This window comes from Sciurus vulgaris, assembly GCF_902686455.1.
Source record: "Sciurus vulgaris genome assembly, chromosome: 16".
In the NCBI taxonomy this organism is placed as follows: Eukaryota; Metazoa; Chordata; class Mammalia; order Rodentia; family Sciuridae; genus Sciurus; species Sciurus vulgaris.
In genome coordinates this window covers 63306472-63334273 of record NC_136477.1, presented here as the reverse complement: position 1 = coordinate 63334273, position 27802 = coordinate 63306472, and the positions used below count along the sequence as shown (strand labels likewise).

Genomic DNA, 27802 nt, shown 5'->3' with positions numbered 1-27802 from the left:
CCAAGACCCTGTCTCAAAATAATTTTTTAAGGGCTGGGATGTAGCATGCCTATCATGTGTGAGGCCCTTACTGCAAAGTACAGCAATACAAAAAACACAAACCTAAAATGAGGAATATTCTATATAACAGCTGACTTGTAACCCTCAAAAAAGTAAAAGTCAAAAAAGTCCAAGGAAGAATAAGGAATTTTTCCCAACTGAGAAAAAAAGACAAATGATAACTAAATAAAAAATGCTTGATTTTCACTAGATCATTTTGCTATAAAGGACATCACTGGGACAATTGCAAAATTTGAATTGTCTGAATGTATTAATTTCCTGGATTTTGACTGTCATACTGTTATACTGTAGGAGAATGTTCTTGTTGTAGGACATACTGTGTTGGAAACGTATTCTCAAATGGTTCAGTAGCACGGGGGTTTATTTATTGTACTTCCAACTTTTCTATAAGTCTGAGACACTTTGAAAGTAACCAAAAATATGTTTCTTAATTTTAGAAGTTGTAATTAGAAAGGAATTTCCAAAATAAAATGTAAGCGAAAAATCATTTTTAATTTTGGTATACTACAATGGGTATATACACATCAGAATCAGGAATGTTTCAAAAGAAATTCCAACCCAGGCCAATTAAATTTCTGGGGGTAAGATGTGGGCATCATATTACTTAAAAGCTTTCTAATAATTGCAATGTGCAGTCAAGGCTGAAAACCACTGGCATGTGGCAGGTCCTAGAGGCCCCAGATTAGACACCTTTTTCTGTGGAGTCTTCCAGGCTTCTCCCTGATGACTTTCTTAACTCCATCTTTCACGTAATGTTGTAAAAGTTTAAATCACATGTGCTGTAATAATTTGTTTACAATAGTTTCCTTTCATGCTGAAACAAATTACTTCTACAACATGGGTTGCTTTCCTTAGCTTTGTATTTTCCCTACTTGGAGTAGTGACAGTGCTCAGGCACATAACAGGCACTTTAAAAATGCTTATTTTTCTTTTGAATATGAATGAAAACTTTATTTGCTCATTTCTTGCATTTGAAGTATTCTTCAATGACATCGTTGGCCTGAGATTCTTTGCCATAACCACTACACAACTGCAATCAACCACTTTATGGGGTTTGCCCTCTCAGTCAGTTTTACAAAGGCCTGCCCATTCTCCTAGTTTTTTGTTGTCATTGACCTTAATTAGGTTGATTTGGTGCTCAGCACAAAAGGCCTCTACCAACTTGACATACATAGGCTCATTACAGTTGGATGCAAGCACACAAAGATGGACCTGGCGCACACTTGCTCTCAAAGTCCAGATGCTTCTGCAACAAACATCAGCTTCATGTTCTACTAATTTAACATAATGCTTGATTTACTAACTCCTACAATTTAAATGAGGCTTAGGATCCTCATGACAAAGAGACTAAAGCCACAGCCTACAAAGAAAAATAAGAAAAAGTGAAACTGGAGGAAAAGGAAGAGAGAAGAAATGGACTCAATTTCTTCCCTTAAGTAGCTTATAGCCAAGAAGGAGGACACATATGTAAACAAAAAGTTATCAGAAGGGAGTAATTCTGGCTTCCCAAACTTCTTTTTCTCTGCCTGTACCCCACTAAACTATCCTGTGAAACCAAAGTATGTTCTTCAAAATTAGCTGTACTTAGAAGTACCAGAGTGAACTACACATGTTCTCCGTCTAAAACTATAAAATTCAAACTACTTTTCTTAAAATGGTTTGAAATTTTGCATGTTTTTTTTTTTCCTGAAGGTAAAAGATTCTTGACGGAAAAAAAGAGAAACTCCCCTCCTATTCTGGCATTTGCTTAAAAACATGGAAATATCATGGTTACTCTGTAAAGCCAAGAATTTTCTGTCTTCAAATATCAGGAATTATAAAATTTACTAAGATACTAATATATTTAAAAACTGAGGCAGAAATGACACATGCTATTATACAGTTTAAGTAATTTTAACCCTTACCTTTTCTGTGCAGATTGACACTTTAATATCCTGTTGAGATATTTCATAATGTTGGATATTAAAAACATAATTACCAGCCAATTTCAAAATATATTCTGATATATACTCTAATATGGTCACAATATATAGGGACACATGATAGTCCACTTTATACCCCAAAACTTCCTGTGGAAAAAAATTATTTAATTCAAAAACATAAGCACTGTTCAGTATCAGTTAAACACTTTAAAATTCCTACTTTTAGCTTATAAAAACTTTCTATAAGCCAAAGATCTCAAATTATGGGTATCACAGGATAAAAAAAATGACCCTTAGATCCCAGTGTTAGGGACTTAAAATTTTTTTAAAGATATCTGATGGAATAAATCTGATTTCTTATCAAAAAAAGTTGATTCTAATATAGAACTTGTGGGCTATACTTCACTGAAACCTCTTAACACATTATCTGAAACCCATTTGACAAATATCTCCTTTCTTCAGTGACCTTGTATTATACCAGGATCCCCTATTATAATAGTTTCCACTGGAAGGAAGGATATGTGTTTGTGTGTGAGTAGGGAGGATGTTCTTGAAATTTCTTCCAAATGGTCTTCAAATCCATGTACAACAACCACATTCTCCAGATTAAATAATACTCTTTCACTTGCTATGTGGAAATATCTGTATTTCAGATTAACTGTAAAATTCTTATGAACTCACGGTAGCTTTTGACAATACATATACTGTTTTAATCAACAAAAATTTAATAATCATGGCCAAATACATAAGAAGCAGATTCTTTGGAAAATACCACAAATGTGTCACAATGCATTCTATTAACTTTTAATATTAATTGAAAGAAAATGTAATTCAACAGAGCACATTTATTTTTATTTTGTTCTTTGGGGGAAGGCAGTGCTGAATATTGAATACAGGGCCTCATACATGGTAAGCTTGTGCTCTACCACTGATATATATGCACAACCCGATTTTTATTTTGTACACATATTAGTATACACATATGTATGTATAAGTACAATACACATGCAAGTGCACATATACATTAACAGACCATGCTACATTAATACTCCATAAATACACCAGTGCTGTATAAATAATTATTTCTTAAAGAATTTCCAAATATTTCATCTTATTACCTTCAATAAAGCATGAATTTTGTCCACAGGTAGTAAAAGAGAATTTCTGCATTTTTGTTTCTCTATGGCAGATTGTGCATCAGCAATAGCCCATTTGTCAATTGGATGAGGAAAGGTCTTTCGAACTCGTTCCTGTTCAGATCATTGCAATACCATTGCAAAATTTTAAAAAGTGTTCACAAATAGAGAATTCATATAAAATTCAACTTTAACATGAATTTTGGTGCAAAAAAGAACACTGATATAATATGTTTACTGCATTAAATAAATTTTTATGTTGAAAAAGGCTAATAGGACTATCAAGATTTTTCCACATAATTTAAGATGAACTGGAGACTTGGAATGTAGCCCAGTGAGAAAGCACTTGTCTAGTTAGTATGCACAGCACTGCAAAAGTAAAAAAGATGAACTGGAGAAAGGAAAAGATACAATGTACAGGACATTAACATGAAATAGTATATCATGATTTTAAATTAGGTTTTTAGAGTTAAGTTTATTTACCTAGAAGAAGTTATTCATTCAGTATTATTAAGTATTATGCAGCCTTTCTTCTTTTGATTATCTTAGCACTTTAAATAAAGAGAATTGTAAGTACAGATATCACAGAATCATGTGCACGCAGGACCTCAAAATGACTGTGGAAATACAGATTTTGGCAAAAATAATCCAAGCCTCGGTAGTTCACTTAATCTTAAACTTAACCAGCGACTGACACAAACAATGAGAACTACTGAAACCTGAATCAGACTTCAATTTAGCAAAGTTTCTTACTTTTAAAATTATATTCTCATATTTTAGCAAATTTAGATACTGAAAAGTATTCTTTCTTTTTATTTATTTAAAGTTCAAATCTTGCAGTGGAGAATATGGAAACAAATGCTTTAATTCCAAGGGTCCCAGAAAAATTAATAACTCAAATAGATTTTTCCTTTATATTGCAAGTTGTTGCTTTATTTAAAATCTTCAAAAGAAAGATAATGTAAACAGTATAGTACAAAAGTAATTTTTAAATCTGTACTAGTATTTCTACCATTCTAAAAATACTCCCATGTAACTGAGGCAAAACAAGTACTTGAACACTAATGCACACATATTCTTTTAGAGGTACATGTACTTTAATCAATAAGTAAAATCCTTAGGAGGTACATTTATCTACTGAAATAATATTTTTAATGCAGTAAAAGACACAGACCTTAACGGAACGGGTTTGTGGGGGGTGTTTTGTTTGTTTGTACTGGGGATTTAACCTAAGAGCACTCTACCACTGAGCCATACTCCAGTCCTTTTATTATTTTTTCATTTTTTAAAAAGGGTCTCACTAAGTTGCTTAATGTCTCCTTAAGTTGCTGAGGCTGGCCTTGAACTTGTGATCTACTAGCCTCAGCCTCCCAAGCCACTGGGATTATACACATGCACCACCATGTCTGCCCATATTGACAAGTTTTTAAAATGTACACATTTTCATATCCATCTTCTAAATTAACATGTAGAACCTTTCTATAACTGATTTTCATCCTTCATAGGCAACCACTATACTGATTTCTACCACCATTGGTTTTACTTGTTTCTAAAGTTCGTAACATGAAATCTTACAATAGGTAATCTCTTTGTTTTCTGTCTATGAATTACAGTTATGTGATAGCGTGTGTCAATAGTTGCTGATAGAGCTGACGGCTGGAAGGAAAATGAGTGAGTCTTTGGTGGTTTGTGATGTTGCCGAAGATTTAGTGGAAAAGCTGAGAAAGTTTCGTTTTCACAAAGAAACAAACAATGCTGCCATTATAATGAACATTGACAAGGATAAACGCCTGGTGGTACTGGATGAGGAACTTGAGGGCATTTCACCAGATGAACTTAAAGATGAACTACCAGAACGACAACCTCGCTTCATTGTGTATAGTTATAAATATCAACATGATGATGGAAGAGTTTCATATCCTCTGTGCTTTATTTTCTCCAGTCCTGTTGGATGTAAGCCTGAACAACAGAAGATGTATGCTGGGAGTAAGAATAAGTTAGTCCAAACAGCTGAACTAACCAAGGTATTTGAAATAAGAAATACTGAAGACTTAACCGAAGAATGGTTACATGAGAAACTTGGGTTTTTCCACTAATGTGAACTTTTGTGTTTTTAAAGTATTTATGTATTAACCTGATTATACTGGAACCAGACATAAATACTTATTTATGCCTAAAAATGCACTGTTATTTACAGTTTGTTTCCTGCAGTAAAGAAAAATTCTTCATTTGTGCAAAGTTTGAACAAAGAGGAAATCATCTTCATAGTGATGAAACTTTGTAAAGTGTTCCCTTATATTTGTAATTGTTAGGTGGGCTACTTTTCTCCAAGGACTTTTTGCACTCTTGTGACTAATTTCTATAACTTATGGTTCAGAATTTGTTACTATTTACAGACACCATTGGAAAGTGGGTATGAGATTGTGATAGACAACAGTTGCCTCCTTTTGACAAATACTGGATATTAGCAGTTTTATATGAAAATAGCATATTATCACTTGTCAAATCATTGAAATTAATTTGGCGTTAAAAACTTAAGTGACCTAATTTTGAGCCATGAATAGTAATTTACTGTATTGTAACCTACGTTTCAAGTACATTTTTCATCAATTCCATACCTCTTGATTTCCTATACGTTTTTAATCAAGTCTAGAAACTATGCTCATCAATCATTCATTTTTAAGTCTAGGAATTAGATTTGTTTTTGATAGAGTTATGAGTATTAGGTTTCTTCATATGGAAAATAGCATCTTGGTCTTCACGGTTGTTAGGTTGTAATAATTAAGGGCTTCTTCCCGATTGTCATTTCTAAATAGTTTGAATCTAGGTTAATAATACTTTACTTATAAGGCACCTCCTAATGTCTTGTGAACACTAATTATGTTTGTGTGTTAATACTGTGCCTTTGATTTGTTAGCTTTAAATTAGTTTAAAGACTTTTACACTGCCATTATTCTAGATTTGGTGAAATTAATACTTTTTTAAAGGGTCCAAATAAAACAATTTTCTAATGTGTTTATCTAAAGTTTGTAATAAAATCAACTTCTTATTTTTAAAATTCCAACTATCTGCTTGCATTGGTGAATATATGGCAGTTGAGAGTTGTAATTTTGGGTATATTTGTGACTAGTTTTGTGCCATATGTAAAAGCTGCTTATCTTAAAACTCTGGCCGTAGTTATTACAACACAATCGATAGAAGAATCACATTTTTTATCCTAAATTCAGAGAATATTTTAAACTTGTCACCTGTTTGGTTACTAAACCAGTCATGTTAGAAAAGGGCACCCTGGCATAAAGCAGGAATCGTATAAGAAACTGCTGAATGGTAATTTGATACCATTAGAGACTCAAGAAGCTTAACCAAATTTGGTGAGTAAATCTTACGTTAAGAATAGCATAGTCATTTCAAATTAGCAAAGGCATTCTTTTACGTTGGCATATTTTCTATTCTTTTTTTTTTGCATTTATTTTGAGAGTTCTGTGCCAACTTTAATAAAGAGAGAAAGATAGTTGGAATTTCACAATATTGAATAGCGCATCTTCTTTCCCAGCTGTTTGGCTTCACTAATCTAGAAATCAGAAAGCATTGACAAGATGGAAATGGGGAAGTGCTAGAGTAGGATATTTGTTTGGTTATAAATGGAACAGTTCCTTTATTTCAGTTTTTAGAGAGAGAAAACTTCATGCAGTTACTTTAAAAATCTTTAAAACAATTATTTTGGTATTGAGGAATAACTTAACTAATAATTCTGGCAGAAATGCAAATGAAATCCAAATGAGTGGAGATTGGTTTTAATGTTTTTAAAAAGAGGGAAATGAGATTTTGTTTTCCCTGGTTTGCATCAGTAAGAGACACTAGGGCTGCAAGAATGTAGTTTTTAATAAGGTTTCTTGTTTCATTTTTCATATTTTAGTCTATTTTTTTAAGTTTGGAAGTCCTTCCATAATTTCAGATAATATTGACCTTCCATACACAGAACTCTTAGTTCTTTTAGTCTTTAACAGGAGCAAAGAGCTGTGATAAACTGTGCTGCTTTGAGCTTGTCTGTCTCCTTGTTAATAACATGTAGGTCTCAAGACAACAGATTGACATTAGGAGATCAATAGAACATTTTTTAATTGTTTGTCCTATAGGGAGAATTACAAATTCCATACTCTAAAGTTTTCCTCAGATATTTCTATGTTTCCCTTAAACTAAATTTGGCAGCTTTTTAAAGTACATTTCCTGTCCTTTTTTTTCTGCCTTCTTACAATCAATTACTACAGATTCATAATTCCAGATCTTACATTCCGTATCTTTCTGGTATAAGCCATTCCCATTCAGCCTTAAATCTTAATCTTTCCTTTTTGGCAGCAACTTTTTCCTGGGAACCTCCTTCATGGTGTTCTAAGTCAGCATTAGTTTTGAAATTATTGGCCTTGCCTAAGTTCTGCATAGCATCTTATGTCAAAATAGAACCAACTAGTAATCACAGTATGTTTTTTGTGGCAACATAAATGACATAAAGAAAATTTTCTCAGGTTACTATGCTGAAAATTCCAAAATGTCTGAGTTTTGAATAGTATTCACTTTGTTCTGGTGTTAAAGAATTATGTTAGGAAAAATAGTGTGTTAACTGTTGAGGGTGTTGCTAAATTTTTATTGTCATTGAAGAATCTGTGTAGCAAAAATGTCTCAGCACTTTCCCTCCCTTTTTTATCTCCTATTTTCAGGAGTTAAACGTAGCCATAAACTGTATCCTGGTCTGACATTTTAACTAAACATTTCCAGTTAGGGGAATTTATGGTCAAATTAAATTTGGCTATTTCCCCCCACCCATAAAAATATTAAGGAAGGTGTACTTAAAAAAAAAAAATGAACGGACTGCTTATAAAACTCAAGCAATGTCATTAATCCATATATGGACTAGTGATGAATAGATATTTTCATAAGAGTTTAAATGCTGATATTTGGTGGAAGTAGAGAATAACTCATTCTGTCAATTCAAGTATTCTTGGTATGGTTGCACTCCCTATTTGTTTAATAGACTGGTAATACTGGAATCTATAAAGTTTGAACCTTTACAATTTATGTGAAGAAATGCTTCAAACATTTCTGGACAAATCTTATTTTGTATTTCTGGAAGAATGTAAATAATCATCTAGGCCACTTAAAACCAATGGTCCCAAGTTGAATATCCTTGAGAAACTTGTTTCCTGTTAGGCCATTTAACATTTCAAATCAGTGATCATATTCCTGTAATGTTTAAAACAATTACATGAAGCTTGTGACAGAAACCATATTTTCTTGCTTTATGGAGTATAATTCATACACATATAATTACTTGAATATTATTTGAGATCACTAACATGCCAGGGCAATTCCCACTTATTTAGATGGTCCAATATAATCTCATTCAGGAGGCTTGAAACATTTAATGGTTTAGTCTTGTGAATTTTAACAGTTCTCCGTCATCATTTAACAAAACCAACAATTGGCACAACTTCTTAAGCTGTGGTTTCAGTCTCTGCTAGTTCATACTGCATGTTTATTTTGGACAGTCTTTTGTTAAGCATGGTGCTTGTTGTACTGGTTTAAATAAAACATTAACATGAAAGTAAAAAAAATAGTTGCTGATAAGCATTTAATTTTAGGAATCTACCATTATTAAGAATTAAACTGCTTAGACATTCACATATAAAACTCTTCATGAAAATATATTTTCTTTCTGTAGGGTAAACACCTAACAGAGAACTGCTAAGTCATGCAATAGATATTTAACTTTATTAGAAACTTCTAAACAATTTCCAGAAGTTGTTACACAAGTTTATACTTCCACAAGCAATATAAAGAGTTCCAGTTGCTCCATATTCTCACCAACATGTGGCATAATTAATCTTTAATTTTATAGCTTGTTGATTGAAATATGTCACTGTTGGTGTGAAATATGTCACTGTGATTTTTATTTTTGCATACTAGTGATTGTACCCTGAGCCTCACACATACTAGGGAAGTGCTCTATCACAGAGCTGCACCCCAGCTCTCTCATTGTGATTTTAATTCCTATTTCCCAGATGACTCCTGAGCTTTAGTACCTTTTCATGTACCCACTAGCTATTAAATATATCTTCTTTTATGAAATTTCTGTTCAAGACTTTTGCCTATTTGGGGGAGGAGGGTATACTTTTTCTTATTCATTTGCAGAAGTTTTTAACATATCCTGAATGCCCACTGACATTCATACATATTACACGTACCTTCCCTTAGTATGGGATTTACACTTTTCACTTTCCCATCAATTTTATTCTTAATAAGTTACTGTGTTTTGAGTCCTCTCCAAAAATACATGCCTACCCCTGCTGGGTGTGGTAGTGCACACCTATAATTCCAGCAACTAAGGGGGATGAGGCAAGAGGACCATAAGTTAGAGGCCAGTCTTAGAAACTTAAGTGAGACACTGTCCAATTAAAAAATAAAAATGGCTAGGTATGTAGCTCATTGGTAGAGCACCCTGAGGTTCAATCCCCAATACAAAAAAGGAAGACTAATCTCAGGGTAAGAAGATATTCTCTGGCATTGTTTTTCTTGAAACCTTATAATTTTTCATAATTTCAGTTGTTACGTCACATATCTGTAATCCCAGAAACTCGGGAGGGTAAGGCAGGAGGACTGCAAGTTCAAGGCCTACCTCAGCATCTTAGCAAGGCCCAAGTGACTTAGTGAGGTCCTATCTCAAAACAAATAGAAAGGGCTGGGGATGTGACTCAGTGGTTAAGCACTCCTGGGTTCAATCCCTAGTACCAAAAGAAAAAAGAAAAAAAAAATGGCCAAATATATCACATATAATTTCAGTGGCTTTAGAATTCATAATAACATAGAATAATATAGATCTATATACAAAAATTAATTTGTATAGTAATTCCATAGCTTTTTGAAGTAACAAAATAATTTTTACCTGGACATCTTGAACAGTTCTTGGTTGGGCCATGCATAATTTATTAAGCAGCTGAAAAATCAGTTCTTCAATATAATAAAGAGACTCTTCATTAGCTGAGAGATTTGGATGAACTTGTTCCTGAACCTTAAAATAGAAGTTCTCAATCACAAAACTGGTAAAATATGAAATGAATGAAAAAAATCAAAGCAAATTTTATATATGAATAACATTTTGCTACGATGGGTAGTTACTGTAATACGAACATAAATCAAAATGAAAAACTATTTATTTGTTCATGTAAATTTCCTTAACCCACAGAGCAGTGGTTTTTTTATACTGTTTCTGGGTCTTTTGAAAATCTGTGAAAACGCATTTAAGTGCTCTTCTCCCTAAAACCAAAAAGCATTGTGTCCATGTCTGTGTATTTCTATACAATCCCAAAGGAATCATGTATACCCTGAAGCCAACTAATAAAACCACCTGGTCATTAATCCCAGTAATAGAGGTACCTCTGAAAACACATATACTATACAAATTATACAGATGCTTTATGAAGTAGTTGCTACTCAACTTTTATAATGGCCTGTGTTGCTTATTGTCACCACCTAACTATACTAAACCCTTTTTGTTTTTAAAATTACTAAAGCTAAAACCTAGTAATTTATCCTAAAAATAATCCAGTTTGACTGAATATAAGAAATTCTGTAAGTAATATCACCTACTATAGAGTAGGTGTCTTATCAATACTTGTCAACAGAAGTATTGCTTTAAACGTTTTATGGCATGGTATTAAAAGGATATCAGTGCCAATGACAAAGAAACAAAAATCCCTGAAATCTTTAATGTCTCATACTTATTTTAAAAACTTGAATCAGTAATTACATCCATCCCACAAAGAAAACAGCATGAAATTGATTATTTCATCTAAATTCTCAAATTTTAAGCACAAAATCCTCACTCATATCTGGATTATGTACTCATTATGAAACCAATGAATTCCAGATAATGAATGGCTTATGATTCAGGCTTCACCATTTCCTAAGTGTTCCATCCTTGAACAAAATCGGTACAAAAACATTAACATAAAATAGAGCATTATAGCCTCTCCTATTTTGTAAGTCTTAAGAGATCTATAATGATATCCCTTCTCACAATGCCAATATTAATTATTTGTATGTTCATTCTTTTTCTTTATTTAGTGTCTCAAAATTTATCAATATTATTAATCTTTTCAAGAATCAACTCTTGATTTTGTTGCTCCTCTCTACTTTGTTTCATTTATTTCTGCTTCATCTTTATTATTTCTTATGCTTTTACTGTTCTTTTGCTAACTTGCTGAGATGTATACTTAGCTTATTATTGTTTAACCTTTCACCTTTAATATGAGCATTTTCTCAAAGATCTACTTTTGTTAAAATCCACATATTTAAAAAACATTAGTTGTAGATGGACACAATACCTTTATTTTATTTATTGAGTTTTATGTGGTGCTGAGGATCAAACTCAATACCTCACATGTGCTAGCAAGCATTCTACCACTGAGGCACAAACCAGCCCAAAATCCACAGATTTTGATATGAAATGTCTTTGTAAACATCCAGTTCAAAATAACTTATAATTTCTATTATGTTTTTTCTAATGTACTTTAGAATCTAGATGTGAATTTCTTAACTTCTAAATATAGGGATTTTTTAGCTTATCTTTTTATTGATTTCTAGAATAATCGCATGTAGTCAAACACACTTTCTATAATTTCAATTTTTTAAAATTTGTTCGAACTCAGTATTATAGTTCATTATATGAGCCTACTTGATTTCATTGACAAACTCATCAAACATGTAAGGAATTAATACAACAATCTTATGCAAACTCACCTAGAAAAGAGAAAAGCACTAAGATTTCTAAACTCATTTTGAGACTACCCTTGATATGAACACTCAAAAACAAATGAAAATCATAGGCTCTTTGTACTCATGAACCCAGAAACAAAAGCCTAAACAAATAACAGTCAACCTAAATTCCATAATCCTTTTTTTTTTCCCATGCTGAGGATTGAACTCTGGGCCTTATGCTTTAATCCATATTTTAAAAGACTATATATAACATGACCAATTTGGTTTAACCCAGGAAGGTAAAGCTTATTTAATGCTAGAAATTCAAGTAATATAACCCACTAAGTTAGCATATTAAAAGCTTAAAATAGAATCATTTCAACACATGTAGAAAAAGTATCCAAAAATACTTCCACATTCATCATAAAATCTCTCAGTGAACTTCCTTAATTTGGCAAAGGATCTAAGAGAAAGGTAAAATAAAATTAAAGTTAATGCTAAAATAATGAAAATGTCCTTTTGAGAACAGGAAAGGGGCAAGGCTATCATCATTTCTATTCCACATTGTACTGGAAATCCTGGTTAATGCAGTGATGTAAGAAAAAAATAAAACTATATGAATTGGGAAGGAAACTATTTGCAGATACTTTGATTGTCCCTTGTGATAGTTGGTTTTGGGAAGACTAGATTTTGGTTATGCATTATTTCTGAATATCTGAGGGGATTGTAGATAAGATAAACCTTTAAATGGGTAGAATTAGTAGACTTCCCTCTCCAATGTGGGTGGCCTCATCTAATCTATTAAATCCCTGAATAGAATTAAAGGCTGAGTAATGAAGAATTCTTCCTCTGCTTGATTGTATTCAATATAAGTCTTCTGCATTTGGATTGGGACTCAGACAGGAACTATGCTATACTGGGTCTCCAAATTAAGATCTTGGACTTCTCAGCCTCTGTAATTGCATGAGCCAATTCCCTTATAGTAAATCTCATTTTAAATGTCTCTCTGTGTATGTGCATATATACTATTAGTTTAGTTTTTCTAAAGTCTACAGACTAATACACACATATAAGACCAAACTACTGTACAGATAAGTTAATTTGAATTCATAAAAACTAAACTTTCATGTCTATGTACCAGCAATGGAACTAGGAAATAAAGGGTTCAAATAATAGCTTTTATAGTAGAATAAAAAATATCATGTATTTTGGACTAAATATTACCAAAGAAAATAACCCCTCAGGAGAAAATTATACTATTAAGAGAAACTAAAGTTCTAAATACATGAAAGAGAATACCTTTATGATGATCTGACTTAATATTTATAAATATATTAATTCTCCACATGAAGTTCACAAATTACAAACAAAATCAAGCAGGCTGTTTTTCTGAAATTGAGAAGAAAATATCAAAAATAATATAGAAAATGAAAAAGGCTAAGAAAATCAGTCACGTACTCTTAAAGAAGAACAAGTATTTGCTCTCCTAGTTGTTATAATTTACTACAAACCTGCAGTAATTAATGATATTGGCATAAGCATAGAGAAGTAGATCAATGGAACAGATGAGAAGGTTCAGAAGCAAGATCACACACACACACACACACACACACACACACACACACACACACGAACCTTGACCTAAACAGAAGTGACACTAGAGTATGGCAGAGTATAGACTGTGGAGAGGTAGGGCAAATGAATGAGTACTGCGGAACAATTAAGATATCTGTATGGAAAAATATCAAACCCAATCCCTACTGCATACTTTACAAAACAATCAATACTTGCTGACTTTAAGACCTATTAAATAAACATATTTAATAAAGTTCTGACAATGTCAATAGATATCTTCATGACCTTAGGATAGAAAAGGACTTCTTAAATAGAACACATAAGTTCCTAATCATAAAGGGAAGAGCTAACAATATTAACACTTCAACTACATTTAACTCAGATTCATCAAAAGCTGCTTTAAAGAAAGTAAAATGTCAGTTATGGAGATGTAGATGTATGCGACACATACAACAAAAAGATTCATATCCAGACTATATAAAGGACTTTTAAAACTTCCATAAGAAAACTTATGAAAACCCTAACAGAAAAAATGGTCAAGAGTACTGTGCTCCTGAATTCAACACACACACACACACACACACACACACACACACACACACACACACAGAGTCAGAGCTTCAGAGACAGAGAATACAAGATTGGGGGGCAGGGGAGGCAGGAAGAGTGGATTATACACAAGCAGAAGACATGAGCTAGTTCCAAAATTTAATAGAAGTTAAACACAATGGTTTCCAAACAGAATTCAAGATTCCAACAAATTATCAATCATTTGTCATAGTAAAGTATAGATGTTCATGGATGTAAGAAGGTAAAAAATCTTATCTCCCATACAGTCTTTCTCAATAAGCTTCAGTAGGTTGTACTACACTAAAATGACTATAAATATCTAGAAGGAGAAAAATCTGGGATATATAAGAAATGAAGGAATTGATATGGAAGATTGGCCAGGATGAAATGAAGGGAAATTATAGGAAGAGAACTATCTAATAACCAGCTTCAGGTCAGAAGGCTCTGGGAGAAACTCTCAAGAAAACAAAATGGATAGAGTGCCTGGTGAACTAGAACTATTGAGAGAATATTTAGAAAACTGGTACAGAGTTTGAGTTTGAGAATCAATACAAAAAACTGTACAAATAAGAAAAACAAGATAATTATTGCCACCAGTCAAAGCAAAAAATACAAAAAACTGTACAAATAAGAAAACAAGATAATTATTGCCACCAGTCAAAGCAAAAAATACAAAAAACTGTACAAATAAGAAAACAAGATAATTATTGCCACCAGTCAAAGCAAAAAGTTAGAAAAGAAAAAGTGGGTTAATACAAATAGCAGGAATAGTCATAATGATGTAAACTTTTAATATTATTTCAACCAAAACTAACATATAACCATGAGCAGGGAGGCAGAAAGTATGCTTGTGTGGTAAGGTGTATGGTTGGAGTGGGTAATGTATACACATATTAGAGAATACACAGGAAGGGCTGGGGTTGTAGCTCGGTGTTACAGCACTTGCCTGGCATGTGTGAGGCACTGGGTTCAGTCCTCAGCATCACATAAAAGTAAATAAATTAAACAAAGATACTGTATCCATCTACAACTAAATATAAAAAAGAATACACAAGAATATTCTTTTCTTCCAAGAAAAGAATTCAACAAAAGCAATATAAAATTATTATCTTCCTTTAAAATATAGAAGTAAATACAAAACAAGGCACTTTGAAAAGCTAAAAGTGTTGTCTCTCAAGAAAGCAGACATAGAGCTAGTTATCTTTTTACTTGCATAAATAGCTTTGATAAAACACAAAGATGATTAAGAAAACTCATGTGAAGTGAGGAACAGGAAAAATGTAGGTCACATGAAAGTGGAGAAACACTACTCTTTGAATAGGTCTGGATAAGATGAGTATAAGTAAAGCAGTTATAAATTGTACAGAAAACTAACATCAAAAAATCAGCTTTATATTTCTTAGATATTGAATTTTGGGAAAAAAACAATGCGTCTTACACCCTGTACTTTTTTAATATGACAAGAGGAAACCTAATTATAACTAAATTGTACACTTCTAGGTCAATGGAATAAAAGAGACTTTTTTCATATAAAAGTACTGGACTTCATAAGTTGTTTCATATAACACTTTTCCTTAAAAAAATCTCAAGGCCCAACTCCATGAAAATAACTACATATACGAATTAAAATAATGTGTACCAGGGAAGAATATTTTGTCTGTGATTATGGTTTTGGTACATAACCATAATTCTTATTGTGGTTATCCACAAGGATTAAAAGTTCTCATGCCAAACTTTTCAAATTAATATCAAATAAGAAAACATCTGTGAAAACAAACATGCAATGTTAAAATTCCACCCATAGGAACAAAGCTGGAGCATTACCATTACCTGATGTCAAGAATTTTTATATAAATATATGAAAAAGTGTTCAACATCTCTCGGAATTAGAGAAATGCAAATTAAAACAACTCTAAGATTTCATCTTACTCCAATTAGAATGGCTACCATCAAGAACACAAACAACAAAAGATGTTGGCTTGGAGGTGGGGAAAAAGCCACACTTTTACATTGCTTGTGGAGTTGCATATTGGTGCAGCCACTCTGGAACTCAGTGTGCAGAATCCTCAGAAAACCTGGAATGGATACACCTTTTGACCCAGTTATCCCACTTCTCGGTTTATACCCAAAGGACTTAAAATCAGCATACTACAGTGGCACAGCCACATCAATGTTTACAGCAGCTCAGTTCACAATAGCTAGATTGTGGAACCAACCTAGATACCCTTCAACAGATGAACTGATAAAGAAAATGTGGTATATATACACAATGGATTATTGTTCAGCCATAAAGAAGAATATTATGGCATTTGCAAATAAATGGATGGAACTGGAGAATATCATGCTAAGTGAAATAAGCCAACCCCAAAAAACCAAAGGCCAAATGTTTTCCCTGATAAGTGGAGAATGATATACAATGGGGTGGGAGGATGTGGAGGGAGAGAAGAATGGGGAAACTTTAGGTTATTAACTTTAGATTAGAAAGAAATGAGAGGGAGGGTGCCATTAAAAATGGTGGAATGAGACAGGCATCATTACCCTATGTACATGTATGATTACACAAATGGTGTGAATCTACATCAGGTACAACCATAGAAACGAAAAGATGTACCCCATTTGTGTACAATGAATCAAAATGCAGTCTGTACAAAATTAAAAGATAAATAAAAAAAATTTTATAAAGCAGCCTGAGTTTGTAGCTCAGTGGTAGAATGCTTGCCTAGCATGTGTGAAACACTAGGTTTGATCAGCACCATATAAAAATAAATAAGTAAAATGGAGGTGTTGCATCCATCTACAACTTAAAAATGTTTTTAAAAAAGAATTTTTATAAAGCAACAGTACAGATACACACAAAGATAGAAAGGACAGAAGAGATTATTCAGAACTAAACCCATACATATATGAAAGGTATAAAGACCTTTAGCAAAGGAGAAAGGACAGTCTTTCCAATATCTGATGGAACAACCAGATATTCATATGCAAATAAAAAAGCCTACTAAATATGGAATTATCATAGCAGATGTAAAATCAATTCAAGTGAATCACAGATCTAAACATAAAGACTAGAACTATAAAACTTGTATAGGAGAAAATTAGGAGAAAATGTTTATAAGACTGGGTTAGGCAAAGACTTCTCAGATATGACACAGTCCCTAAGAGAGCAAACAGATAAACTGGAATTCACAAAAATCTGAATATTTGGTCTTCAAAAGACAGCATTAAGAGAATGAGAGCTGAGCATGGTCATGCACACTGGTAATCCCAGCTGTTCAGAAGAGTGAGGGTGGGGGATCACAAGCTCCAGAAGCAGGTCAGCAAGTTAGTGAGAATATTTTTAAAATATATATAGAAAGGTCTGAGGATATAGCTCAATACTAGATCATCTTGGGGTTCAATCCCATGCACTGCAAAAAAAAAAAAATAAGCTATGGACTGGAAAAAATGTTTGAAGATTATATAAATGATAAAGGGCTTACTTATATCAGACAAAGAATTCTCAAAATTCAATCAGAAAACTAGCAAAATGGGCACAAACTCTCAACAAACTTCACAAAGGAAGACATATGAATAGCAAAATGAGAGCAGGAAAAATGTTCGACATCACTAATCATTAAAGAAATGTAAATTAAAACCACAAGATACAGTTGCTCAAATGTATGGGTAAAATTAAATTATCAAGCACTGGCAGAATGAAATGCTAAATATTGCTGATAGTAATGTAAGACTGTACAATCAAACTTTGGAAACAGTTTGATAATCTCTTAAAAATTGAAACATACTACCAATCCAATTATTATTCTTTGTATTTACCCACGAGTAAAGGAAATACATGTCCAAAGATTTGCACATAAATGTGCATAGGAGCTTTATTTGTGATAACCAAGATCTGAAAACACAAAAGTACGTCAAGAAGTGAAGTGAAATATAAACTGTAGTATATTTATACAATGGAATACTACAAAACAATAAAAAACAAACTACTGATACATGCAACAACATGGATAAATTTTAAAATAATTAGGATACCTGGGCATGGTGGCACAAGCCTATAATCACAGCAATTCAAAAGCTGAGGTAGGAGGATCAAAAATTTGAGGCTAGCCTCAGCAACTTAGTGAGACTTGGTCTCAAAATAAAGAATACTAAAAAAATTTAAAATGAGGATGTAGCTCAGTGGTAAATCACCCCTGGTTTCACTCTCTAGTACCAAAATAATTAATAACAATAATAATAATAATTAATAATAATAATAATAATTGAAAGAAGACAGCTTTTTAGAAAAGAATATATAGTGTATGATCCCAGCAGGATAAAACTATAGAAAATGCAATATATAGTGATAACAAGCATATCAGTGATTCCTTGGGGATCAGCAGTGGGCAGGTATAAGAGAGAGAAGTACAAATAGCCAAAAAATTATGGAGGTTAAAGGATGTGTTCACTGTCTTTATGGTGGATTCACTGATGCATACCTACATCAAAACTTATAAACGTGTACACTTTAAATATATGCACCTTATTATATGACACACCCCCAACAAACCTGTTAAAGAAGGTAATATTTTTAGGTAAAATTTTTATGATTAGGGTATATAATCAAGTATTGAAACCAAAGTTGTGCACTCAGTAAGGCCAGGAATCATTTCTTGGTTTTGATTCCCTCCTATCCTCCATGCTGCTTTTATTCGTACTCTACTGGTAACCTAGGACCTTGCCATTAAAGCACAGTCCTTTGCATAAAGTTAGCCAACAGAGTTCATGAAATCATGTGGAGACATAAAAAGTTAAGTACTCCATAAAATTTATTTTTATTCTATTAGATATACTTGGAAACTAAGTTATCCCATATAACATTATAAAGGAAAGGGTTTCCACTCCATTTCCTCTCTTCTACTAACAGTTACCCCTCACATAGTGCTTAACCAATGAGCTCCATCCCCAGTTCTTTTATTTTATTTTTTTTATTTTGTGACAGGATCTCACTGAGTTGCTCAAGGGCCTCACTAAATTGGTAAGGCTGGCCTCCAACTTGCAATCCCCCTGTCTTAGCCTCCCCAGTTGCTGGGATGACAGACATGTGACACTGCACCTGGCTTTCTTGACAGGTTTTAAAAATGTTGATTAATTTAAAATGTAGAGAAGTCTCCATGTATGTATAGTATGTCAAAATACACTCTTCTGTCATGTATATTTAAAAAGAACAAAGAGTAAATAAATAAATAAAATGTAGAAAGGTACAGGGCAAGAATCTCATTCTCTTTAGATCAAGATTACAGAGGGCTTAGCATAAAACAATCAAGAATATAAGAAAGACAATTAGTTGAAGATAAAATTTTGTCATCAAAAATTTTCTGAAAGGAATAAAATGGCATATGAGCTTTATGTAACTTCCATAAAGGCAGACCACTAGCCTATAAAATCAATAAAATACAAGTTAGATGAATGGTTGGTTCCCAACTTATTCAAGGGGCACAGAATGTCAAAGCCAGGGCTCTTTGCAGAACATGAAATATTAAGAAATTTATATTCCATCATTGTTAACAGGGATAATATTAGTAAAAATGAATATAAAACTTAAAATCAAAACTATATACACACTTCAAAAATAAAATGTGTGATTCCTTTATCCTTTCAATCCTCTATGTCTTAATTAATTTTACAGTTTCACACTACCCCTTAGCAATTAAACTGCAGTAGATGCCAAAGAGTTAAGGAATACTTATTGATAAGAGAAAAATAAAACTGGAAAAAATACAAGTGGTTATTTTTCCCTCTATGTACTAGAAAAGACCATAATTATTAAATTTGTTTTATTCAAAGTTCAAGAATTTCTGGTTCAATATGGAAATCAGTATGGAGATTCCTCAAAAGACTAAGAATGCAATCACCACATGCCCCTGTTATAGCACTCTTCAGTATTTATTCCAAGAAGTCAAGTCACCATACTATAGCATTATAAGCATTATAAGCCCGTGTTTATATTGGCATAGTTCACAACAGCCAAATTATGGAACCTAGGTGTACATAAACAGATGAATGGATAAAGAAAATGTGGTATACATATACAAGGTTTTATCCATCCATAAAGAAAAATGAGATTATGTCATTTGTAAGAAAATGGAAATTGAGAGCATTATGTTCAGTGAAAAAAGTGAAGCTTGAAAAATTAAGGGTCATGTTTTCTCTCATATGTGAAAGCTATAGAGGGAAAAGTGTAAAAAAAAAAAACAGGGATCAGGAATCTCATGAAAACACAAGGGAAACCAGTAGAATAGAGGAAGGGGGCAGCAGGAGGGAGGAAGGGAGAAAAACAGGAGGTATGTTTCTGGAACCAAACTGATCAAATTATAGTATTCTATTGTGTGCACATGCAAAAAATAACAAGGAGTTCTGCTACCATGCATGATTATAATAAACCAACAGAAAAATAAAAGATGAATTTATATATTTATATAAAAGAATTCCTGTGCCAAACACCCAAGTGCATTAGCATACTACCTAAACTACTTTCTAAAAGATCTGCAGTGAGGTGCATCTGCCTGACAAGGTACTTGCACATAAGGAGTAAAGCAAGTTCATCTTTCCAGCCCTCCTTTCACAATTGCCCTCTTTCACCTAACTGACGAAAGGCAGATTCTTAGCCTGAAACTCACTATCATTGCTGCTCTAGGATGCAATCAATAAATACATGTATTCTAGGACAGTAAAAAAAAGACAGTTTTCATTTAAAAGATTATTCGCTAGGCCTGTTCAATACTCTAATCTACTGTTTTAAAAAAACACATTGTCCTGAGTGGATAGGCCTAAAAAAACAGAGTGCATCTTTAAGAAATACCATCATGTTAAACAAAATAAGTCAGACATAGGAAGTATCACATGTTCTCTCTCATATATGAATACTGAAAAAATAAATCTGAAAGTATAATAGTGATTACTAAGGACTAGCAAAGGGGCAGGGGAGTGGGGCAAGTGTGGAAGAAGGGTGGATGGACATGATTAATTCATGCTCTATGAATGGATGGAATTCCATTAATATGTACTAATAAAACATAAATGAAAACTGTAAAAAAGAAATACCTAGGGCAATATAATTTCATCCATGAGAAAAAAATCCAAAGCCAATTCTTATACTTTATGTAGCTTTCTACCTTATAGTTTGCATCTAGAAATTAGATGGTTGGCATATAACATGTATTAACACATAACTTGAATTTAAAAATTAAGTCAGACTTTGACAAAAGATAAATACTAGGTTGGCTGGTTTGACAATTAAACTGACCTTACCTTACTTATTAGGTTATGTGATAGACATTTTCCATTAAATGAATGAGGATGGTAAGCAAAATTCTAAGATGGCCCCACAGTCCCCAATCCTTATTATACATGCCCCTTTAAGAGTCCTTTACCCTTGCATGTCAATAGGATCTGTGAATAAAACAGGGTATCATTCCTGTGATGAGTTTGCCAAATATTACAAAAGCCACTACTTAGATGACTTTGTGTTAATCGATATATTATCCTGAGTCTACCCAATCTAATCTTTTAAACGTGTGTCTAGAAGTATGAGAGAAGTAGCAACACTAGGAGTGTAGAGCACCCGCAAAGGAAGCACAAGGCCCTGTGATCGATCCTCAAAGCCCTACTCTTCTGGTTCTCAGGTAAGATCCTTAACTACATTTTATAAGGGAAATCTCTTGTATTAAGGCAACACATCTTTGCAGGAAGTGGGGAGGCGATTCGGATTCACCCCAAGAACTGTAAAATGAGCTTGATGACTCACTGACACTTTACACACGTGAAACATCCATATTACAAAAAAGAAAGAAAATGCAATGCCTCATAAGCAACTGGACAACCTTGGCAAGAAAACTGCCCAGGGGAACACCTCTATATAACTCAACTAAATGTGATTATCCGACCTGAAAATGAGCTTTTGTTCCAGAAACTGCCTAACTACCCGCAGGACTTCCTCTTGCCTGAATCTCGACTGAGGACAACCAGCTGGTCAACAGCGGAAGTTCTCTGACACAATGACTGCGACGTGAAATCCAGTTATAATATAACAAAACCTTCCCTGCGGGACGCGCCAATAAAAGAAAAAAATGAGAAAACTTCCTTCGGCATGCAACAGGAATTGTGAGTCCCCTGTCGCCAGCCAAAGCGCTGGGCCTCGGACCAGGGCTGGAGGACAGGTGCTACCCGTTAGAACTCTGGGGGGCCCGGCCTGGCACCCGCCCGCCGTCCAGCGCAGCCCAGGACCTGGCGGCTGCCCCTGCCCCAGTACTGACCTTCCGCAGGGCCGGGACCAGCAGTGCCCGCCATTTCCGACGTCCTCGTCGCTGAAGAACCCGTGCGGCTGCAGCGCCTGCTGCATGGCCCCAGCGGCAGAGCCTGTGCATCTGGGGCGGCCCTCGAGCCCCGCCGCCCGGCCGCTGGCCTCGGAGGCAGAGCGCAAGCCGCCTGGCCTCACCGGCGGCGCCACCTCCCGCCTGGGCGTCTAGGAGGCGGCGCCAGCCGGCGGGCGGCGGCCCTGGGGGCGGCTTCCATGGCCCTGCGGCCCTCGCCTCTCGAGGCGCCTGCCGAGGAAGCACAAGGGCGGCGGATGCCGGCCACCCTGGGCAGCGACCCCCTTTCTCTGGCGCTGGCCCGCTTCTCCTGCGGCTCCTCCTTTGTCTGAGTTCGCAGGCCGGCTTCGCCTCTGCGCGGAATCCTGCCACAGGGGCGGGGCCTGAGAGCGGCGGGTGGAAAAGAACCTAAGAAGGAAACCAGTAGTCTCCAGTCAGCCAAGTGGGCCGTGGAGGAAAGAAGTTGGGTCCGTACCCCACACGTTACACCACCGTAAATTCCTGAGACCTCAAAAATGTACATGCAAAATAAGAATATATACATTTGTAACTTCAGACTACAGGTTTATGAGGTTTTTTTTTTTTTTTTTTTTTTTTTTTTGGTTTGTTGTGTGGCCCAGGCACCACAAAACCCAGGGCTTTAAGCGCTAGGCAAGCGCTTTACCACTCAGTGACATCCTGAACCCTCCAATTCATTTTTTTAACTCCCGTTTTTAAAAAACTATTTTTTATGTGTAGGTGGATACAATACCTTTATTTTATTTTTTCTAAAAATATTGTGCTGAGGATTGAACCCAGGGCCTCAAGCATGATAGGCAATCACTGTACCACTGAGCTACAACCCCAACCCTTAACTCACTTTTTAATTAATTTCCCTAACATAGAAAAGTGTTCCTATGAATTAGTAAGACTAAAATTGATATGAAAAAAAGGGCATGAAAAGATAGTTCACAGAAAAGGAAATATAAATGTCTTTTAAACATATTAAAATGCTCAACTTTGTACAAATTTAAATTATACTTATTATTTTCATCTATTAGAACAGCACAGCTCAAAAAGGTTGAGTGCCCACTGTGATGGTAAAGATAAGAGGAAATAGTAACTATACTATTGATAGGAGTATAAATTGATCATTTATAATATTTGAAAGAAATCACACAGAGACAGAGCCAAAACCAAATGCTGGAGCAGTTCCCTTTTATTTTAAAAATGTACACACTTATATAGGGCCAGGAAGAGGTTGATTGGTTGGGGCATGAAACTGATGAGAGTTGATTGGGTGAGCCTTGTTGCTAGGGATCTGGGCGGGGTGTCAAGCTCCTGGGCTGCGAGTTCCAGAGGCCGGAGAAGGTCGGTCAAGTGCTGACTGGGAAAAATAAGAACAGTGTCCTTATAATATTTATTGAAACTTTAGCCAGGTGGGATGGTGTGTACCTGTAGTCCTAGTTACTTGGCAGAGGGAGGATCACTTAAGCCTGAGTTGGAGATCAGCCTGGAAAATATGGTAATATCTTCATCTGAAAAAAAGAAGCTAAAGAAAGAGAAAAAAATTTGAAAGGTAAATACCCTTCTAGGAGTGTGGCTCAGGGGTATACTTGTTCATATGAAATCACTTAGAGACAAGGTTATTCATTGTAGTGTTGTTCATTATGACAAAAACAAATCAAACCCACCTTAGAAACAATTCATTTAAATAATTAGAAGGAATAGGATGCAGGTTCAATAAATAATAGTAATTTCATATGATGAAACCTATAAAGTTAAGACCAAGACCTGGTGGAACATTCTCCAAAATACACTGCAAAGTAAAAAGCCCAGGATGCTAAATATCATACACAGAATATGGTACATCTTATATTTTTAAATTATGTACTCTTTTATGTACATAGAGTTTCTTTGCAAGACTACACAATATTCTTGTAACAGGGATGAAAACTGGGTGGCTGAAGAGGAGAGGGACTTTCCACTCTACCTTTTTTGTAACTTGGATTTTCAAGCATATGAATGTGGTATTTGTCCAAAACACCAATTAAAAGTTATTTTTAATAAAAACATTTCCAAAACGATCATACAATTGGTGCTTCAAGTGTGAAAAAATGAAAATATTAGGCACTTTGAGGAAGGGTGTACATACACATAACAAAAATTCAATTATAAATTTGAGCTGAACTTATTACACTAATTACTACATTAATAATTTGATAGTAGTACTTTTGTTTGCCATTTAAAATTTAAAATGGCTTTGGTAGATAATTTAAATGCCCCAATCACATCTTTGATTTTAAAATGCAGATAAAATTTTACCACTGATATTCTCCCACTGAAAAATAGTTTCTAAAAGAATTTATTCAACATTTCTCTCATTTACTATTTCATACTTCCTTAATTCATTTAAAACTATAAGTGCTGCCATCCGTAGCAAATCAAAGCAACACCACAGGAAACAATTAATGTTCCTTTCATAGTTCGCTGCCATACCTGGTACTTTTATAGTCGACCTGCCGGAAAGACGTGGGAGGAGGGTCAGAGAGAGATTATCTTTTGACTTACAACCCTTAAGAGAGGCTCTTTCCAGGAAGCCACATGCCCTGCAAAACAATATGAGTGATATCGTCCCCAAAAAAACTATTTTAATGAAATTTCAAAAGATTCATTGTGCCCCTATGGAACAAACATGTATTTATATGTTACATACAATCTGCTATTAAACAAAAATAATTGTCCTGTTGCTCTGGAGTATGAAAGTGACACTGAGGCTCATATAGATATTGCCACCACTACGGGATAAATAGTTTTTTGTAAGTAGCTGTCCCGTTCAAGTTCTTATAATTTGTATTATACAATAAAATCCTTCCAAGTTCTGGTGATTATCAAGGTGAGTTTTCAACAATGAATATATTCATCATCTGTTCAGTATAGCTTCCAGACAGGATTTGGTTGCTTATCAATTACATATGCATGTTGAAACTGATTACAGAAAGGGAACTTAGTAAAGAGAAAATAAATTAAAAGCATTGATTTGTTTGACCCAAAGTGTTAGCACATATGGTAATTTACCTATATTGTTTGCTGTTCAAGACTAATTAGTAGGTGTGACAGATGTAGCATGTGACAGTCAACATATATTCTACCACCCTATTATCACAGATAGGAAAGCTGAAAGCTAGACTCCATAGCAGCTAGGATTCTGGAAATGATTTAGGATGGCTTATCAGATACATGAGTGAGATCTCAGAAGGAAGAAGTGAGGTTGAAGGGGCAAATCTCATACTTCTGCAGGCAAGCATCATTTAATCAATAGTTTTGTACAGCAGCACCAGCAGCACCAGCAATGGCTAGACCAACTTTCTTACATTCCGACCCTGTTGGTGGATCATAGTTATTTTGGAACTACTCTGTTGGTGGCCAGATTCGAGGTGTGGTTTTAGGACTTGTTCTAAAGATCAACACATCTAGAGTCTACTTAGAATGAATACAGTCTCATTTATTCAGCTAGAATGGATTCTATACTCAGCAACTGAACTCAAAATAAAACATCAAAAGACACAAAATTCCTCCACAAGTGTAGAAAAAATGATGTGTTAGTTTGTACTACTAGCCCACAATGAAGTGTCATTTTATTTGCTAATTATGATATTGTACTCTACTCAAGGATACTCAAACTTCTGTGTTTTTTGTTTTTGCTTTTGTTTTTTGGAGGGCAGGGGGTCTTGCTATGTAGTCCAAATCAAGTCTCATACTCCTGAACTCAAGTGATCCACCACATTCAGCCTCCAGAATATCTGGGATTTCTGGCATGGGCTATCACACTTGGCCAAACTTCAGTTTTTTGGACAAATTCACATATACCCTCTACTTAGGCAAAAATATTTGTGATTTTTTGGTGTGATCCATCAATGCGATCCTTCTAAAAATTCTTGTTGGTACAACTGGAATCTGAATAACTTGGATTAATCCTCCTCCAAGCTGCAGGCCATTTCATTTGCTCACATAGCATGCCTGAGAATTCTGGGTAGTGTAGTCCATCCTTTTTGGTCAGGAATCATGCACACTATCCTCAGAATTGCAGGCCACATGCTCACTATGCAACTCTCAGGATTCTGAGTACTGAACTCCATCCCTCTGTTAGTACCTCATGCAAAGGATCCAGCAAGCTGCACATCACATGCTCACCGGGCTCATTGTAGATTTTGGTTAGTGCAGCCTATCCTTCATGTGCAGCCTCAACTAGATGCTCCCCAGGCACCCTGGGGATTATGGGTAGTGCACTCAATTCTTATGAAGCCCTCATGCAGAGGCTCCTAGGAACTGATGGCCACATGATCACCACAACCCCCTGAGAATTCTGGGTATTGTATCCAATACTTCCTATGTGACACTCCGCCAGAGGATCCAGGGAGCTGCAAGCTACATTCCAATCATACAATACTGAGTATTCTAGATAGTCCAGACTATCCAAGTTGTGCAGCCCTCACAGAGAGACTTCTGGGAGCTGCAGGCCACATGCTCATAAGTCATGCTCAGGATTTTGGATAGTACTGCCAACCATTCCTGTGGAGGCCTCATGTAGAGGCTACTGGAAGCTGAAGGCTACATACTCACCAAAACCCCATGAGGAAACTGGGCAGTGTAACCCATCCTTCTTGTGTGGTCCATACCCAGAGGTTTCTGAGAACTTCCATGATACCACACAACCCTGAGGATTCTGGGTAGTATAACCCATCACACCTGTGTAGCACCCACCCAGTGACTCCCAGGAGGTGTGGGCCATAGTCTCTCCAGGCACCCTCTGGATTCTTGGCAGTGTAGCTCCAGCTTCCTGTGGAGCCCTTACCAAGGGGTTGCAGTGAACTGCATGCTATATTCTCCCTATATAGCACACAGTATTCTGAGTATTGCAGCCAATCCCTCCATTGCACCCTTCACCCAGAGGCTCAAAGGAGTTGCCAGCGACATGCTCACCACAAAACCCTGAGGATTCTGGATTGTGTAGCCCATTCTTCCAGTGAGGCCCTCATCCAAGTACTCCTGGGAGCTGCAGGCCACCTGCTCACCAGTTCCCCTGGAATTTAAGAATAGAGCAGCCAGTTCTTCCTTGGAAACCTCATCCATAGTCTTCTGGGACCTGGAGGCCACATGCTCAGCACATACCCCTGAGGATTCTGGACAGTGCAGTCCATCCCTTGTATGTGGCCCCCATGGGGAGTCTCCTGGGATCTGCAGGCCTCATACTCATAAGGCACCCCTGAGGATTGTGGTCAGTTTAACTCATTCTTCCATTGCAGACCTCACTCAGAGTCTACTGGAGGCTGCAGGCAACATGTCCATAAGGCATACTTAGGATTATGGGTAGTGCTACACATTTTTCCATTGGAGCCCTCAACTACAGGCTGCAAGCCACATGCTCACCATGCATCCCTGAGGACTCTGAGAAGCACCC

General features: G+C 35.3%; 3 protein-coding genes and 1 long non-coding RNA gene across 6 annotated transcripts in view; 2 read left to right on the top strand and 2 right to left on the bottom strand.

Annotated features, from left to right (window-relative positions):
* LOC306646624 (uncharacterized protein) overlaps positions 1–27802 on the top strand; it is a 280420-nt gene that overhangs the window by 74573 nt on the left and 178045 nt on the right. The window lies entirely within an intron of this gene.
* LOC306646654 overlaps positions 1–27802 on the bottom strand; it is a 745829-nt gene that overhangs the window by 702856 nt on the left and 15171 nt on the right. The gene's annotated exons all lie outside the window — the stretch shown is intronic.
* LOC306646438 (uncharacterized protein) lies at positions 1742–27474 on the bottom strand (the record flags this gene model as incomplete). Its single annotated transcript, XM_079115065.1, has 5 exons — positions 1742–2129; positions 3101–3232; positions 10056–10181; positions 22306–22770; positions 27325–27474. 5 exons carry the CDS (start codon positions 27472–27474, stop codon positions 1944–1946), a joined length of 1059 nt encoding a protein of 352 aa, XP_078971191.1. The 3' UTR covers positions 1742–1943.
* Positions 4772–5922, top strand: LOC306646065 (glia maturation factor beta-like). The gene has a single exon (XM_079114480.1). The coding sequence runs from the start codon at positions 4786–4788 to the stop codon at positions 5212–5214; it is 429 nt and encodes a 142-aa protein (XP_078970606.1). The 5' UTR covers positions 4772–4785; the 3' UTR covers positions 5215–5922.